The following is a 19,700-nucleotide window of genomic DNA, read 5'->3' as shown; positions in this document are numbered from 1 at the left end:
TTCCACTTACCTCACATACTCACCTCTCCACACTTGCACCCATCATTTACCTTCACAGCACAGTTTTGCATCCCTCCGACCCTCCGCAGAACCACTGCTCGCCTCGGTGACCCCGGTGGGGTTCGGAGCTTTCGGGAAGCCCGCACTTGCGTAGGTAAAATGGGGATAATCCTCTTAACAGATAAGTCGCACTAATCCCCTTCCAAGGAGACGGGACCCGGCGCGGGTCGGCTACCCACCTCCTGGCAAGATGGCATGGAGGTGGGTTGGGAGCAGGTTGGGCACCCGCCCCCAGATTCTGCCATTTTCCCGGCAGTCACGCCTCCATACCCGCCTCCGCAGGGCTGGCAAGATCGCTCCCATTGTGTGTAGGTGCCAGAGTTTCATATACAGCATGAAATATTGGGAAGAACTTGCTATTCATTTGTAATACACGAGGGTAACTATCCCTCATCAATTCAACGTGGATCCCTGGAGGAAATGTGCTTTTGTGTTCGCAATAAATAATAAAATATAAAACCTTGTATTCTAAAATGGACCAATGTATAACATTAAACTATTGAGTTTCTTTTGTTCTTTGGATCATTGAAAATCATTCCAATTTTTTTTTTTTTTTTTAAAAGAAAAGCAAGAAAGAAGTCAACATTCAGATATTTATGCTTTTAACAGATTTAAGATAAGGTCAACTCACGTTCTTTGGTTCTATCGAGTTTCAGAAATGTTTACTCACATGGTCTGCAGGTTGGTGGTGGTGGTACAAATGCGTTATTCTCACTACATTCAATGACACTGCTGCCAACCATTTCATAGCCTTCATCACATCTGTAGGTGATTTTATCCCGACGTCTGTATGTAGGTCCAAATCCTGACAGTATTCGGCTATTTGTAGGCAGTTTAGGACGGTGACATTCAACAGCTGACAAGAGAACAAAATATCAGCCTCCACTGCATAACTGACTGTCCTTACGATAGGGCTTTCTGGACCGCTAAGCTGAGTCTTACTTGCATCCTACAGTGGGCTCATGGAAATTAGCAGAGAAAAAAAAACTTTACGCTGGTAATCAGGGCATGAAAAACAAAAATATCAGCATATAGAAAGAGAAAGACAGATTGAGAGAGAGAGGGGGCAATTTTAACTTCTTGTACCTGACGTTAAACGGGTCACAGTCTCAAAATGGAGTCGGTTGCCTTGCCGTCCCATTAAACCCAACAATAATGCCGGCGCCATTTTGAGAGGGGCCTACTGCTGAGTGCCAAAGCATCTGCCTGTTTCAAGCAGTAAGTCCCTTTTAATATACAAATCAGGGTTTCTAGGACTCCAATTGCCATTTTAGGTTGGAACTGATTAGAGCATGCGCCAAAAAGGCTCTGATCAGTTCCACGGGGGATAAAACCCCAAGAGATCCAGCAAAGATAAGTTTGAAACTATATTTGTGGAGCTCCGAGGAACAAGAGCGCAACCCTCCCCCAAAATTACAGCAGACATTGGTAACAGATAGAAAATCAGCGATAATAAAAGTCAGTGGTTCACAGCTAAATGGAAACAAAGATCATCCAAGAAAAAGCCAGGCACAGTGGCAGAAATCAGGTGGACATGCAGAGAGATCCAGCAACAACAACATACATAGCATCTTTAATGTAATAAAATATCCCAAGGCATGACACAGGAGTGTTGTCAAACAAAAGTTGGGACCGAGCCATATAAGGGATATTAGGACTGGTGGTCAAAAGCTTGGACAAAGAGGTAGATTTAAGGAAATTGGGAATGCACAAGAGAGAATTGGAGGAATGCAGATTCCTCCTTATTTAAGGAGGGATATACTTGCATTGGAGGCAGTTCAGAGAAGCTTCACTAGATTGATTCCTGGGATAGAAGGCTTGTCTTATGAGAAAAGGTTGAGCCTATACTCATTGGAGTTTAGAAGAATAAGGTGTGATCTTATCGAAACATACAAGGTTCTGAGGGGGTTGGACAGGATAGATGCAGAGAGGATGTTTCCCTTCATGGGGGAATCTAGAACGAGAGGGCATAATCTCAGAATAAGGGGTCGCCCATTTAAGGTGGCGATGAGGAGGAATTTCTTCTCAGAGGGTTGTAAATCTTTGGAATTCTTTACCCCAGAGAACTGTGGATAGTCATTGAATATATTCAAGGCTGAGATAGACAGATTCTTGAGCAACAGGGGAGTCAAAGGTTATGGGGAGCAGGCAGGAAAGTGGAATTGAGGCCAGAATCGGATCAGCCATGATCTTATTGAATGGCAGAGCAGGCTCGAGGGGCCGAATGGCCTACTCCTGCTCCTATTTCTTATGTGCTTATGTTGTAGGACTTGAGAAGGTTACAGCGATAGGGGCGAGACCATGGAGGGATTTGAACACAAAGAGGTGTATTTTAAATTGGAGTCATCGTTGGACTTGGAGGCAATGGAGGTCAGCAAGCACAGGTTATGATGTGAGCAGCAGAACTTCGGTTGTGCTGAAGCTTACGGAGTGTAGTAGATGGGAGGCGGGCCAGGAGAGCATTGGAATTGTCGAGTCTGGGGGTAACAAAAGCATGCATTGGTTTCAGCAGCAGATGGGTGGAGGCAAGGGCGGAGACGGATGATATTATGGAGGTGGAAGAAAGTGGTCTTGGTGATAGGGAGGATATAGAGTCGGAAGCTCAGCTCAGGGTTAAATGAGACCCAGAAGTTGCGAACAGTTTGGTTCAGCCTCAGGCAGTGGCCAGGGAGGAGAATGGAATCGGTGGTGATGGCACAGAGTGTGTGGCGGCGGCCGAAGAAAATGGTTTTGGTCTTCCCAATATTGAATTGGAGGAAATTTCTGCTCATCCAATACTGGATGTTGGACAAGCAGCAGGAGAAAGACCAAGAGATACAAAATAATTAGGCAGAAAAACATCTCAATGACAGAGACACACAAAACTGCATGGGGAGAGAGATCTGGCGACAGACAAAGCGACATGGGCACAGTGGAGAAATGAAAGAAAGAGATACGTCAGTTGAGAGAATCATAGAATGATGCAGCACAGAAGGAGGCCATTCAGCCCATCGTGCCTGCTCTTTGGTAGAACTATCCAATTAGTCCCACTGCCCCTGCTCTTTCCTCATAGCCCTGTAATTTTTTCCCCTTCAAGTATTTATCTAATTCCTTTTAGAATGTTACTATTGACTCTGCTTCCACCACCCTTTCAGGCAGTGCATTCACGATCACTACAATTCGCTGTGCAAAAAAAAGTTTCCTCATGTCTCCTATGGTTCTTTTGCCAATCACTTTCAATCTATGCTCTCTGGTAACCAACCATTCTGGAGAGTTCTACTTGTTAACTAGTGTTAGTTTGGCTCAGATGCTCGCACCACTGGGTCAAAAGGTCATCAGTTCAAGCCCCACTCCAGGACTGCAGCACATAATTTAGGCTGACACTCCGATGCTGTACTGATGGAATGCTGTCTTATAAAAGAGACGTCATCCTTTGGACAGTGATGTGCCTCAATAATTCCGAGACTCGAAGTTAGCAGAACAAAAACAAGGCTTTTATTAACTTAGAACGTAACACGTAAGAGAGAGAGATGTCTTCCTTCTGGAGACTGAGGCCAGACTGAGTTAGCTTACAAACGGGGCCAGGTATGGGCGGAGCCCTACACACAGCACATTCCAGCACATTCCAGTATACAATACAGCACATTCCAGTACACAATACAATGAGGTCTGGGGGAAGGGAAATGACACTGAAACCGATCTCAGTCACAGGCAGTGATGAATGGAAGATTTCATCACAGACAGGACATTAAACTGTCTGCCCATTCAGATGGTTAAAAGGTTACAAGTAGTCTCCTTGTGTTCTTCCAATACAATCAAAGAGTTTATTGTACCTTTGAAGGGATTGTTCTACAACACCTGTAACCTAACTGTTGCAATGTAAAACTGTACCGCATCTTGCCTGAATATTACAGTCAGCTAAGTGGGAACATTGTAGTGCTGGCTCAGTAGTGGGATCATGCTCAAAATTGTAATTACTTTTTAATAACCAGCAGATTATTAGTGGGAGAACCACAGCATCAATTGTTACCAATATTAAATTAAGAAAGGTTCTCTGTTCTACAAGCTTATTCATGATTAAGTGGAAACTGGAAGATTTAAGCATTTTAGTTTCAACCCAATTTACAACACTACACTTAAAGTAACAAAATGTTTAATTTTTCCAGCAAACTGCTCCTTTAGTTGGTGTGACATTGCAAAAGCTTACATATGATTAAATGAGTGTCTGTTAGTGGAGCTGTCTGAGAATTGTATTCTGATCCTCAAACACAAAGTATCAATTAACTGTACCTTTACATGTCGGTGGGTCCTTGTCCCACTGTCCAGTTGCTGTACAAACAAGTCTCTCTGCACCAATCAATAAATAGTCACCAATGCATGAAAATCGTGCTACCATTCCATATTTCCAGTGATTTCCATAGAGTGGTGTTGGGGCTCTCCCGTTACTAATAGGTGCAAGATCAGCACATGTGAAGGCTGGGGAAAAATGAAATTCTGTTATTGTCCTAAACAGACCGTCAGATCAGAAGCTTCAGGCATTAAAAACTCACAGCTCAGTGACAACACACTGGTGAACCAATACACTGCAGCACAGAGTAAGGAACAGGTATTCTTCTCTCTGCTTTCTTTCCTTCCTTCACCCCAATACCCACAGCAAGACCTGGTGTGCTGATCTTATATCTTTAGGAGGAGAAAGAGAGAGAGAGAGAGAGAGAGAGGGTGAGAGAGAAAAACAGAGAGGAATAGAGAAACGAGGCAATCTGGAGACCTTATTAAAGGGGAGGGGCCTAGCGCAGCGCGACCCAGGGCCCAGCTGGGCCACCAGGGATCGGAGTGTCGGAGTAACGGGAGGCGCAAATCAACCGAATTTATACGCCATGGGATCTTGGGCTTCATAAATAGAGGTATTGAGTACAAAAGGAAGAAGTTATGCTGAACCTTTATAAAGCGCTGGTTAGGCCACAACTGGAGTGTTGCGTCCACTTCTGGTCACCATACTTTAGGAAGGTTGTGAAGGCCCTTGAGAGGGTGCAGAGGAGATTTACCAGAATGGTTCCGGGGATGGGGGATCTTAGCTACAAGGACAGGCTGGAGAAGCTGGATTTGTTTTCATTAGAGCAAAGGAGGTTGAGGGGTGATTTGATAGAGGTGTACAAGATTATGACTGGTTTGGATAGGCTGGACGGGGAAAGGCTGTTCCCACTAGTTGATCGTACAAGGACTAGGGGACACAGATTTAACACTGAATATCTTGCAGTTGCTCCAGCCCTCTTAGAAGACACCTTGACTTCTACTGGTGCCTCTCCAACTAGGATCAATGGGTGGACGTGCCAGCTAAGTACTAATTAAGTGACAGACTACTATGTTTAGGCACAGATGCCTACTACAATGATGCTTTTGGATTTGTGTTGTTTCTGTTGCAATATGTAGAGTGAGTGTTACAGGACTCTAGATGGTTCGGGTTCACTTGTGAAATAAAATATTGCAAGGAACCTTCTACTCATCTGTAATACATGAGGGAAACTTCTTCAAGCCAATTCAGCATCGATTCCTGAATGAAAGATTAACGTGAAACCACTTTGTTCTCTTTACTCATTAAGTCACTGAAAAGTACTCTTGTGGCAGAGCCACCAAGGGGTTCTTATATTGTTGTACATAATTGCCTGTAACAAAGTCAATCGGTATCTGTATTCGTTTGCTGCATGTTAACAGCGCGGTCTCTAAAGGGTTAAGACCAAGCATGATGACATCACGTGGGTCACGTGACGTTCCCAACGGCGGGAAACGTGATGACGTCATGACGTCAGACTGAGGAGCCTCCCCTCCCTGTCCTCATGGAGCCAGCTTGAAGCAAAGACCTGTGTTTGAGTTCTCCTGTGTTTTTGAATGTTACTTCCACCAGTTTGCATTAAACCTCGTTTTGATTAGCTGATTGCCTCGCTCTTAGTAATTTCGTCAGGAATTCACGAATTCCTACACTCTAATATTATTTTTTAAAGGAGTGAAGAGCAGAAAGAAAGAAATCAACATGCTCGGGTCAACAGGGAAAAATCCAAACCAACATTAAGATATTTATATACTTTTAACAGACTTGAGAAAAGGTCAACTCACAACCTTTGGATCTATTAAGTTTAAAAGATGTGTACTCACGTAGTTTGCACATAGGTGGTGGGGGCACAAATGTGTTGTTCTCACTACATTCAATGACACCGTTGCCAACCATTTCATAACCTTCATTACAGCTGTAGCTGATCGTCTCCCGATATCCATAGGAGGTCAGTCCAAATCCGGATACCATTCGGCCATTTGCAATCGATCCAGGACGATGGCATCTAACAACTGACAAGAGAACAATGCATTAGTCACCTGCTCCTATGTTTCTATAGGGATCAAGGGGTATGGGGAGAAAGCAGGGACCGGGTACTGAATTTGGATGATCAGCCATGATCGCATTGAATGGCGGTGCAGGCTCGAGGGGCCGAATGGCCTACTCCTGCTCCTATCTTCTATGTTTCTATGTCACTCGGTAACTGGCTGTAGTTATGGTTCGATCAGGGGCGCTACTCTGAGTCTTGCTCATATCCAGAATGTATTTGTGCAAATTAGCAGCAGAAACACTGCACTTATTAACCCCTTGATCTATCTTTGGCCCTCGCCTCTTCCTCAGCTAACTGCTGCCCCATGGTGGCATCATTCACAGGCATTGGGTCAGCTTAAATATATATGCCGATAACTCCCAGCTGTACTTTTCCATCATTTCCCTCAAACCCCACAACCACTTCTGTGTTGTCAGAACACAAAGCTGTCAGATTGTCGTGAAACCCCAACCAGTTCACGAATATCCAATAAGGAAGGAAACCTGCCTCCAATACCTGGTTTGGCCTATATGTGACTCCAGTCTCATACCAACATGGTCGACTCTTAACTGCCCTCTAAAGTGGCCAAGTAAGCCACTCAGTTGTATCAAATCACTGCAGCTGTTCAAGAAGAAAGTTCACCACCATCTTCTCAGAGCAATTAATTTCATAAGAACATAAGAAATAGGAGCAGGACTAGGCCATTCAGCCCATCGAGTCTGCTCCACCATTCAATATGATCATGGCTGATCTTCTACCTTAACTCCACCTTCCCGCACTGTCCCCAAATCCCTTAGTAGCCAAAAATCTATAGATCTGTCTTGAATATACTCAATGACTGAGCCTCCACAGCCCTCTGGGGTAGAGAATTCCACAGATTCGCAACCCTCAGTGAAGAAATTCCTCCTCATCTCAATCCTAAACATCCTCCCAGCATCTAACTGGTCAAGCCCCTTAAGAATTTTATACGTTTCAATGGGATCACCCCTCATTCTTCTAAACTCTAGGGAATATAGCCCTTGTCTACCCAATCTCTCCTCATAGGACAAACCCTCCTTCCCAGGAATCAGTCTAGTGAACCTTTGTGGCACTCTCTCTAAGGCAAGTGCATCCTTCCTTAGGTAAGGAGACCAAAACTGCACAATACTCCAGGTGTGGTCTCACCAAAGCCCTATATAATTACAGTAGGACTTCTTTACTCTTATACTCCAATGCTTTTGTAATAAAGACCAACATATCATTTGCTTTCCTAATTGCTTGCTGTACATGCATGTTAGCTTTCTGTTTATTTCCCACCATTGAATTTCATAACTTTAGTGGATAACAAAAAAGAGAGAGAGAGTATATTGTACCTTTAGAACTCTGCAGGGTTGTATTTGCTAACAAGTGTTAGTTTGGTTCAGATGCTAGTGCTGCGACCGCTGAGTCAAAAGATGATCAGTTCAAGCCCCACTCCAGAACTGGAGCACATCATTTAGGCTGACACTCCAAGGTAATACTGAGGGCATGGTCTCTTATAAAAGGTGCCATCCCTTGGATGAGACATTAATTATCTGCCTATTCAGATGGTTAAAAGGTGCCAAGTAGTCTCCATGTGTTCTTCCAATACAATCAAAGAGTTTATTGTACCTTTGAAGGGATTGTTCTACAACACCTGTAACCTAACTGTTGCAATGTAAAACTGTACCGCATCTTGCCTGAATATTAGTCAGCTAAGTGGAAACATTGTAGTGCTGGTTCAGTAGTAGGATCATGCTCAAAATTGTAATTACTTTTTAATAACCAGCAGATTATTAGTGGGAGAACCATAGCATCAGAATTGTTACAGGAAATTCTCGTTTAAACGGCACCTAAATATCCGGAATTCTCTATTAACCGGCAAAATTCATACTCCAAAAACACCTCAATAACCGGAAATGTTGCCGAGTCCGAGTCTCCCGCGGTGGCCGAGTTAGTCAGTGGGGGTAGTTCTCCAAACTGCCACTACTCAGCTTCTTGGCACTGTCAGAAGTCCGAACACCTCAAAAACAGGAGTCTGACTCTTTGTTTGTTAAAAATAGCCTCGGTAGATAACCCTCTCCGTCAACCGGAATTTTTAATCAACCGGCAACACGCCGGTCCCGTCAGTGCTGGATACCAAAGAGTTTCCTGTACCAACGTTAAATGAAGAAAGGTTCTCCGTTCTACAAGCTTATTCTTGATTAAGTGGAAACTGGAAGATTTAAGCATTTTAGTTTCAAACCAATTTACAACACTACACTGAAGTAACAAAATGTTTAATTGTTCCAGCAAACCGCCCCTTTAGTTGGTGTGATATTGCAAAAGCTTACATATGATTAAATGAGTGTCTGTTAGTGGAGCTGTCCGAGAATTGTATTCTGATCCTCAAACACAAAGTATTAATTAACTGTACCTTTACATGTCGGTGGGTCCTTGTCCCACTGTCCAGTTGCTGTACAAGAAAGTTCGCCTGCACCAATCAATGAATAGTCACCAATGCATGAATATCGTGCTACCATTCCATATTCCCAGTACTCTGTATGGGGTGGTGTTGGAGCTCTCCCGTTACTAATAGATGGAGGATCAGCACATATGACAGCTGGGGAAAAATAAAATTCAGTTATTGTCCTAAACAGACCGTCAGATCAGAAGCGTCAGGGATTAAAAACTCAGTCAACTCAGTGACAACACACTGGTGAACCCATACACTGCCGCACAGAGTAAGGAACAGGTATTCTTCTCTCTGCTTTCTTTCCTTCCCTCACCCCAATACCCACAGCAAGACCTGGTCTGCTGATCTTGTATTTGCATGTACTCTTTTCTTAAGGGGGGGAAAGTGGGAGAAAAGAGCAAGGGAGTGAGAGAAAATTAAAAAAAGGGGAATAGAGAAATGAGGCAATCTGGATAAAAAGGAAGTGAACTAACAATAGCTGACATATAACAGGATGAAAGGAAAAAGAACACAATGGGAATGATTTCCTCTGTACGTTGGGGCCGATTCTCATCCCTGTTTTCAGGAGAGAAAAAGAGATGGTAGCACAATGAAAATGGAGGTGCACAATTTACCCTCCAGCTCCCATTGTCGATCCACCCATCCCCAATTTGATCGGGCCTAGACACAGACAGCCAGAAAGAGGCCGGAGCCTCACTAAAATATTCAAATTGGAGTCCCATGACATCAATAGGACCCTGGTGCCATTTCAATTGACTTTGGTGCGATGAACACTCAGTGCTGTACCCGCCCAGTACTACGGGGCTGTACATATCAGAAAATGACATTCCAGATACATTTTAAAGGGCACTCACCTGAAACTAGTCAGATCATTGCTATCTGATTAGCAGGCATGAATAAGAAGTTTGCAGATGATACAAAAATTGGCCGTGTGGTTGATAGTGAGGAAGAAAGCTGTAGACTGCAGGAAGATATTGATGGACTTGTCAAGTGAGCAGAAAAGTGGCCAATGGAATTCAATCTGGAGAATTGTGAGGTAATGCACTTGGGGAGGGCTAACAAGGCAAGGGAATACACAATAAATGGTAGGATACTGAGAAGTGTAGAGGAACAGAGGGACCTTGGAGCGTATGTCCTCAGATCCCTGAAGGTAGGTAAAGTGGTTAAGTAGGCATACGGGATACTTTCCTTTATTAGCTGGACATAGAACATAAGAGCAGGGAGGTTATGCTTGAACTGTATAAAACACTAGTTAGACCACAGCTGGAATACTGCTGGACTTCTTGTTCTTTCGTGCTTTATGCAATGCTCATGTAAAGTTTCTGTTAATGTGGTGTCAAACATTGAAACCTTTATTTTCAACACTTTGCATTCTTGGACAGATTTGTGTGAACCTTTGGAAGTGGCTTAGGTGAGTTTCAGTGAATGGCGGTGAGTGTGAAAGGAGTGGCTTGGTCATTGTGGGGATGCTTTATGGTATTGGTGTGAGGTGGTGCCAACCTGGTGCATCATGTGGCAGCCAGGGTGTACAGCCTCAAGTGAAGTAAATCTGGCCATGGTGAAGCCATCCCTGGCCTTCTGGGCAGCAACGTGGTCAGGTGCTGATGCCCTCTCTGTCCTGTGCAGCATCAGGTGATTGCGGAGAAGGTTGGTGTTGATGGAATAGATGGCAGGTGAAGTAGAGATGACAAGCATTCTGTCAATGGTGAGAGAGTTCCTCCAATGAGGTGAGAGTGGTTGGAGAGTGGAAAGTGGAATGCCTGCAGAATGTGTGCTGGAAATGGAGTGAGAAAAAGCTTCTGCCTGAGGAAAGTGAATATCAGTCAGGTGGGAGCTTTTACTGTACATTTGAAGCTGTCAAGTAATCAGCTGGTGCAATGGCCACTGAACTCCCACCTCAGCTTGACAGCCGTGGTCTGTGCACAGCAGGGATCCTGAGGTTGTGAAGTTAAAGACAAATGGCAAGTGAAAAAATTCTGATAAGCATCTGGCAACTAGATGCTAATCATTTTAATTAGGTCCCCCGCCACTGCCGGTCAGGTCTGTTCAGCGCTGACAGACCCGACATTGGGAAAGGCACGTGGTGGTGGGTTTACAGTGGGGTCCTGACCCGCTGTGGAAAAAGACACTTTCCCACCTGACCCGCCACCGATCCCGCCCACTGACCCCCTGGAAAATTATGTCCTATGATTCGATCTATCTGGAGCGTTGAAGGAGCATTTTTGAGCACATTTTTCTGCTGAAATTGTGCTTTTTGAGAATTCTTCCATTCTGTTAGCACAGACAGGTGTTTGCTTCACTGAATGACTGCAGGAGTACTTGGTGGGGGTGGGGGGGGGATTCAGGAAGCAGCACATAGAAAGAAGACTTGCATTTGTATAACGCCTTTCATGACTACCAGACATCTCAAAGTGCTTTACAGCCAATGAAGTACTTTTGAAGTGGAGTCACTGTTGTAATGTTGGGAAATGCGGCAGCCAACTTGCGCACAGCAAGGTCCCACAAACAGCAATGTGATAATGACCAGATAATCTGTTTTTGTTATGTTGGTTGAGGGATAAATATTGGCCAGGACACCGGGGATAACTCCCCTGCTCTTCGTCGAAATAGTGCCATGGGATCTTTAATGTCCACCTGAGAGAACAGACGGGGCCTCGGTTTAACATCTCATCCGAAAAATGGCACCTCCGACAGTGCAGCACTCCCTCAACACTGCACTGGAGTGTCAGCCTAGCTTTATTTTATGTGCTCAAGTCCCTGGAGTGGGACTTAAACCCACAACCTTCTGACTCAGAGGCGAGTGTGCTACCAACTGAGCTACTGACTGACACTGTCCTGAATGGAGTCCAGTCAGGAGGAGGGCTGCTCACAGGTGGCCTTACCCTGCTAATAGGGTCGAGTGGCCCAGATCAAGATACCTGACCCTCAGTGAGGAGCCGTATAGGAGCTGAATGCACTTCTCGAGAGGCCGTATCAGAAAGCTGCAGAATGCGGTGACTGAAGCTGCAGCCCACCACCACATCTGCCACTGCATTGCTTTCACAGAAAATGTTTCTCCTTCCTTTTCTTAGTAAGAACCACAAAAATATTTGTGGGGTTTCATGACCGGCAGCCAGCCAACCTCTCAATCTGGCCGGCTGCCAGCCGGGAGAGGGAGTAAAAAAAATTCTAAAAGACTAGCTGCCGTTAAATTCGGCAGGACCTCTGCATGCCCAGCATTTCTGAGTTTCCAGGCCACTAACAGGCTCCCCCGCTCCCTCTCCGCAGCGCCATAAAATAAATCCAGAACTTACATTTCAGTTGCTTCAAATTTTAATGACAATCCTCATTTAATTTTCTAAAGATAGCAGTAAGTGCAGGACGGAAGAAAATTAAGCCAAACAAGTACTTAAAAAATGTCCAATTTTTCTCTGTATACATCCTTCTAATTAACAAGCTTCAAACAAGGCAAATATTTTTTTTCCCTCCCTGCAGAGCAGTAAATATTTGGGCCAGTCAAAATATTAAAGATGTGTGAAGTAACATCTTCAGATAGGAAATGTATAAAATCCTGCTTAGGATGAATGAGGTTGTAGGGATAGGTGTAGAGAGAGACAGTCAAATACTCCATAGAGCACAAAGGAGATGACCAAGGATGTGGGGACAGCTAGCTATTTTGCAATTTTGCCTGATTTAAATTTCTGAGTCAGGGAGAAATTAGATAGATCTTCCTCTCAAAGGAACAAGTCCCCAACAGGATAGATCGTGAATGATCTGTAGAAGAATCAGGATTGATTATTCGAATACCCATTTCCCATTCTACGCTTTATGTTCCTGATCATGAAATGTTGAATTAAAATATCGAATCACCCCCCCCCACCCCAAAAGTCAAAACTGTTACCTAGGAGACATCAAAATGCTATCAGGAAAAAGCTGACACGTGAAGCCAACACTCCAGAAATGATAATTCCTTTAAAGCGGCTCAAACACTTGGCACAAGAAGGTCGCAAGGTACTCTACAACATATGGAGCTCTAACTTACCTTCACATGTTGGGACCTGGCCATCCCAACCATTAGCTTTACACAACCGGTGGGTTCTACCGACCATTCTATACCTAGTAAAAGAAAAACAAGCCACTATAGAAAACAAAAATAAAAACGACCCAATCACAGGCAGTGAGCTGAAAGATAAACGGGAAGCTGCTCGTCAAGAAAGAAACCTAAAGGTTATAGTTAATAAATCTATGAAACCATCAACAGGCTGCTCTTGTACAGTTAAGAAAGGCAATCAGGCGACAGGATTGCATTAACAGAGAGGCAGAGTAAAATCAAAAAAGAGGCTACATTTTTGTTGTTCAGTTCTTGAAGGAATGGTATTGGTGTATCTGGACTGAAGGAGCTCACTCACTGTATAACAGAATATTTTGAGCAGCCAGCCATCACAAACCTCCAATGTTCAGCCCAAAATTTGGATACAGGGATCAATTACAAATTCAAATCTCTCCATTTTGCAATATTTTTTTAAAGGGCCACACCACACGTGACCGGAGTTTGGACACTCAACCAAATTGTAGAATCCTAAGTTGGGACACTTAATTGAAAGCTTCAACTCACAGGCCACATGGATGGCTGTCATTGGAAAATTGAAGAATAAGTTTTTGCTTCCTTAGATGCCTTGCTGCACAAGCACACTACGACAGCCCTGACCTTAAATCACAACATTAAAAAAAACATAAGCCTTCACTGAAATGAACTTCACCTCATTCAGCAATTTGTCTATGAATACTCACCCGCCGTCACAATGAAAAGTAACTTTCCCTCCAAAAGTAGAATCTGGATCATCATGATATCCATTCAGAATTTCCCCTGGATTACCACAGTTCCTTGCTACACGTAAAATTTAAATGGGAAGAGGTAGAGATGTTAGAGATGTTAGAGAACACAAGGATTTCCAATACTTCTTTCATGCACTTCAAAGAAATTTAACATGTAGATTAAAATTACTACGCAATTTTCTAGAATACCAGGTTCTCCCAATTCTGGAATTCATTTTCCAAAGGTCGGCAAAAAAAAATACAAGATTCATTCCAAACGTGCAATACCACACAAGGACAAATCTCTGCTTTCAATCTCACTATGCATGCATCTAGGAAAATCTTTGTCAGCTATCCCAAAGGGATACTTTAAAGGGAAGGTGCACTATGGTTACAATCAGTTTCATTCTGAACACAACTGAAATGGCAGGCAGAAGAGATGCTGAAAGGCCCCCCCACTTTTTAGATGCAGCTTTGGAGGTGCTGATGGAGGAGGTTGACAGGAGGAGGGATTCCAGCTAGCGTTACAGCAACAGTGGGCAGAGCAGATCAGGATGCACAGGATCAAGGGCAGATGGATAGGACGGCACAAGAAGCACATCATCGGAGAGCATCCAAGCCCTGCTGCCAGCCTACAGAACCGAACTGCTCACTATACAGCACTATCTGCTAAGTGCACTGGGCAGCCTGTCAGCAAGCTTCCGCACAACAGCAGAGAGCATGGAAGAATCCAACTCCAACTTGTGTGGGGTTTTTGCGCAAGGCATCCAGACAATGCAGTCAGCCATGGGGTGAGCGGTCAGCTCCATGAACACTGCATTGGGACCAACAATGATGGAGCCTCTGGTGGCTTCGATGGAAGCTCAGACTGCTGCCATCTTGGCTCTGTGCTCCAGCATGTCCTCTAGCTTTCAAAGCACGAAGGACAGCATGGATAGGCACTTTGACAGTCTCATCACTCCTGCACTCTGTTCGCACGCAAAGCAGCAGGGGTACTGCTGTGCAGCACCATGGGAGAGACAGATACTGTTGTCCCCCCCCACACTCTCAGCAGGTGCCCTGATTGGTGCCAGACAACCAGCTGGGCCAGACTGTCCCGGCCGCTGCGGAGATACTGCAGTCTGCAGCTGGGCCCTCTACAGCCGTAGCTACTTGTGGTCACCCACCATGGCCCTCTCAGAAATCCTCAATGGAAAGTAAGCAGTCTTCCTTGCTGTAGCCACTGGGGCTACACCTCGTAGGAGCACTAGAACAGGTAAGCGAGCACACAAGTCACAGGGACCTGATGGTTTACATTTGAGGATTCTGTAGGAAGCTGGGGAAGATATAGTGGAAGCTCTGATTTTCATTTTCCGAAATTCTGTGAAAAGGAAAACTGCCAGAGGACTAGAGGATAGTAAAAATGACTGCCCTTTCCAAAAAAGGAGATATGATTAAGCCAGGGAACTATAAGCCAATTAATCTTTCAATTGTTGGTAAACTACTAGGGCCTGAAAACCTACAGGCCTTTGATCCCACAGTAAATGCCAGGATCTGCCCGCCAGTGACCTCCAGTGCTGACTTTGCCAAAGTTAGCAGGGTCAGGAGGGAGAGTCACCCAATTTATATACACTAGGCCCACTATAGGCAAGAGGACACAAAATGTAGCAGGGGATCCCGGGTCCAGGCAGACATTGGCTCACACCAAGAAACACTTCTATATTGTGCCCATTAGTGTCCTTTATTAAAGGGACTGAGAAAAAGTTAAACATTTCAGAAATGTTCAGTATTTCAGGTCAGAACGGCAGCTTGTACTTAGCATACCAGCCCCGCAATATCCTGTTAGGCTGCGGTGAGTAAACTTGTGAGTCTCCAACCCTAGCAACACCTCTTCTTACCCCCCACTGGTCTTGTTTGGGGCAGGCAAAGGCTCTGCCCCTAACAAAACATTACAGAAAGTCATGGAAGGTTGGGTCGCGTCACATGCAAGTCCCAGCCAAATTTGCAACCTGAACCACACTTACAGCAGAAGCACCCCAGAAGCGATGCAGATTTTCAGACTCCAAATAGAGTCTATAACACAAGCATTTGGAGAAACATAACTTAATCAGAGCCAGTTAGTATGAACTTCTAAAAGCGTAATAGTACTTCATCAACCTTTTAGAATTCTTTTGAAGAAATGAAAGAATAGAAAAACAACACAGGTACCACATAGGTCACTTAGGGTGACAATAATAGAATTAAGGGGACTATGGACATATGGATAGAGAGACAATTAGAAGTCAGAAAGCAAAAGGTAGGGTAAAAGGAAGTTTCCCGTACTGGAAAAATGTGGTAGGTGCTGTTTCACAGGGCCTGTGTTGGGGCTACATTTATTTACCATGTAGATAAATTATCTGTGGTTAGAAGCTGAGGGAACAATATTGAAATTTGCCAATGAAAGCAAATTGGAGGTATGGCAAAATGTGACAGGGACTGTGAAAGGCTGCAGGAGGAAATAGGTGGACTAACAGAATGGGCAGATATGAGGCAGAGGCAGTTCAATATGGAAAAATGTAAGTTCATATTTTTGGAAGCAAGAATAGGGAAAGGAAATACACCTTAAACAGTAAGCTTTAAATGGAGTAAAGGAACCCTGGTGTACAGATACACAGGTCATTCAAGCTGGCAGTTAAAGTAGATTAGACCATTAAAAAAAATCAACTGAATTTTGGATCTAAAGGCATAGAACACAAAAAGCAAGGAATTAATGTTCAACTAGTACAAGATCTTAGTTAAACTGTTGAAGTGGAATAAGTGGTTTGGAGTGTGGGAATATTTGGGTCAGTTGAGAGGTGGAATCCCATGGTGGGGCAGTATTATAATTTTCCATTATAGCTCTGTATGTCATGCACACACCCACAAAGAATCCCACATCCAGAGCCTCAGCAGAAAGAAAAGAACACAATCAAAAGAAAAACCATGAGTAAAATAGCTCAATTATTTTAAATTTGAAACAAACCTTGGCAATAGGAAATTGTACATAGGGGGCTGCTGTGTCATCCCTTTCAACAATAACTTGCATTTATGTAGTGCCTTTACTGCAATGAGCCATCCAAGCTGCTTCACAAGACACTGACCCTAATCAGATGTACGAGCTAGCAGATATGACGACATGTATGGTCAAAAAGATAGGTTTGGAGTAGGATTTGAAAGAGGCAGAGATATGTAGTGAGAATGAGAGGTTTAGAAATCGAGTTCCCGAGAGTGGGCTTAAGACAGCTGACTACTTGGCCACTGAAAGGGGATAGGAAGGTCAGAGGATGACAGTATTTAGGCTGGGATATAAAGCTGGAGGAGATGGCAGAAACAGGGAATGCCAAGGCTATGGGCGGATTTGTAAAAAAGGGCAGAAATTTTGAATTCAGTACATAGGGGAACAGGAGTCAAATGGAGATCAGTGAGCATCGCAGTGAAGGGTGAGCTGGATTTGCATAAAGGTCAAAAACAGAAGAAAAAAGAAACTACTTTCTGATTTTTTTAAATGAGTTTCCAGAAAACAAGAGAAAAGCAGAACCCAATCATGTATGCTGAACTTCCAGGAGAGAGGTTACAGGTGCATGACCATGCCTGTTTTAAACTAAACAAAAGGCCCACGAGACAAATGATTCGATAGATGCAAGACTTTTAATTAAAAAGATAGATTGGCAATTTCAACTACATTTCGGATGGTTGGTGAGAAGTGCAACATTTCACGCTAGCACAGCTGGGCTATTCTTCTGAGGTTGGGGAAGAATAGAGGATGCGTAAAAGGATTTTGGTTTGTATTTGACCCAAATTGGAGAAGTGTTTTCTTCTCCTTTACTGATGTCCCGCACATTGATGGTGACAAGAATTCGTTAAAACCAGTAAAAAGTAAACAAATTTAAGGTCAGCTGATTTAACAGAAGAAAAGCTCCTTCAGTGCGGGAAGTCTAGATGGCTTAACTAAAACGACAGGATCTAAAGTGTTGAGAGTTAGCTTTGGGGGGCTGGGGTTTGAAGCGAAGGGAGGAAGGGAGGAGAGCAATTTATATGAAGATCAATTTTCCTCTCCGCTGTGCTTGGGAACTGTTCAGTCTTAAAAGGAAAAGGGTGTGGAATATGTTTTTACATCAGGTCTCTGACTCTACTATGCTGCCCCAGGATTTCCGGGGCATTGCTAAATGGGTGTTATTGGGCCCGTACCTGCAATATTCATATTGAACTGAGGCAGAAGGAAGTGTTCCCGACCCTCCCATCCCACTTTCCCCAAATGATCCACAAAGCCACCAAACATATGGGTACCCCAAAAGGCTGGCATTGGTGCTTACCTTCATTAGACTAGAGAGTCTAAGGGAAACCCTGGATCCCAGTGCAAGGCCCTACCACAGAGGAAGCCTGCACCAGGGGTGCACCTGGATGTGGTGATAATGGTCCGCAGCAGTAAAGTTGGGTGCATCTAGCCCCCCACAGATGCAGCGGATATTGGGTACAAGACAGCAAATTCTCACCTATAATCTTCTAGCTTATATTGTAGTGACTGATGGGATAAAAACTACCCTCTACATAAACCTAAAGAGCACCAAAATCCTCCTTCTCTTAGACCGTATTCTGTCATGAGGATGCCGATTTAGGCAAACATGGAAATAGTAAACATTTGATCTACATCAAGTGGTTACCATTTCTTAAAGTTAATCCATGATTTTTAAAACTTTCCTTCCTGTACTAAATGCAAAATCTCCCATATATACTTCCAACAGATTTTCTTTTTTGAAAAAGGAGTCAAAACGCCAGTGTGTCCACTTATTCTGACTTAACCTCTCTTGAATAGTGTTTGGGAAATGCTGAGGCCAAACAGCTCTGTCCACTCTATGGCAAAACTAAAAATACAATCCTAACCTAGTGCAAGGTTCTAGAATATTGTGCCCAGTTTCAGTCCCCTCACATGGTGGGGGATATTGGGATCCTGGAAAAGGTTCGGAAGGGCTCTTCATTATTAGGAAAGACTTCGAGAATTGGGATTTTATATTTTGGAAAAGCACAGACTTTGAAGGGATATGATTGTTATGATGAGAATATATTTTGTTCAGGTAGGTAGGATGCTTGAGTTAGAACAGTAGAGTAGATCTAAGGGGCATAGTATAAGTAACAAAAAAATGAGAGAGTTATCCATTTTATCAGTAATTTGCTCCATTACTCAAATTTGCGGCACTCTGTACACAAAGGGCATGGTGGACTAACGGAATGGGCAGATATGTGTCAGATGTCTGTGCTTCTAGTGACCCCTGCTAGATGTCCATGTATATGCATGGAGATAGGGCAGGAAAGTAGAGTTGATGTAGAAGTTCAGCCATGATCTTAATGGTGGAGCAGGCTCGAGGGGCCGTATGGCCTACTCCTGCTCCTATTGCTTATGTTCTATAAGCTGGGTGAGGAAATGATCATGGCTCAGTTGTGATGTAGCCTATGAACAGTCACTGAGCAACACTCACTGTCCAGGCTCTCATGACAAGATGGCTAATTGGATGAAGTACTGGATTGCTGCTTGCATCCACAGAACTGTTGTCTAGCATGGACAATGGGAAAGAATGTGGATGTGGGTGTGGCAAGAACAAAATTACTTTTATTACTTACGTTCACAAACGGCCCGTAACGGTAGCCAAGTTGAATCCTCTTTACAGAAAATATATCTGGTACTTCCTTGCTTATACGTGTAACCTGGAGAACATCTGTAAAAAACCATGTCACCCACAGAAAACGAGGTCCGAGAAATATATTTATCAGTTGGTGAGCCATTTTCCAATTGCGGAGGTTTACCACAGTCACCTTTTAAAAAATAAAAACATTTTTTGAAGTTCATTGTTATATTGTTCATTGTAAAATTTTTAATATATTACTCGTAGAGCTCATGTAGAATTGTTCATGGTGAATCAGGGAATTTTCTGTTTTATAATAATAAGGCTATTTATGCTTTGTAGAGAATAGTATCTGGCCACTGATTTACAATGAATCATAGAAATGTACAGCAGAGGAGGCCGCCATTCGGCCCGTCGTGCCTGTGCTGGCTCTTAGAAAGAGCA

The 19,700-nt window shown here is 43.7% G+C and overlaps 1 protein-coding gene across 1 annotated transcript in view; it reads right to left on the bottom strand.

Moving 5' to 3' along the window:
- Window positions 1–19,700, bottom strand: part of LOC147105178 (complement receptor type 1-like) — a 358,655-nt gene that overhangs the window by 299,677 nt on the left and 39,278 nt on the right. Inside the window, exons 2-5 of the mRNA XM_086011790.1 lie at window positions 19,255–19,446; window positions 13,618–13,714; window positions 12,869–12,942; window positions 8,809–8,994 (exon numbers count right to left, since the gene is read on the bottom strand). Of these exons, the coding sequence (XP_085867916.1) occupies window positions 8,809–8,994; window positions 12,869–12,942; window positions 13,618–13,714; window positions 19,255–19,446 (549 nt within the window). The remainder of the gene's footprint in view (window positions 1–8,808; window positions 8,995–12,868; window positions 12,943–13,617; window positions 13,715–19,254; window positions 19,447–19,700) is intronic.

This window comes from Somniosus microcephalus, chromosome 18 (assembly GCF_052327205.1).
Source record: "Somniosus microcephalus isolate GS21.2 chromosome 18, FLI_Smic_1.0, whole genome shotgun sequence".
Classification (NCBI taxonomy): Eukaryota; Metazoa; Chordata; class Chondrichthyes; order Squaliformes; family Somniosidae; genus Somniosus; species Somniosus microcephalus.
This window is presented reverse-complemented; position numbering and strand designations above follow the sequence as displayed.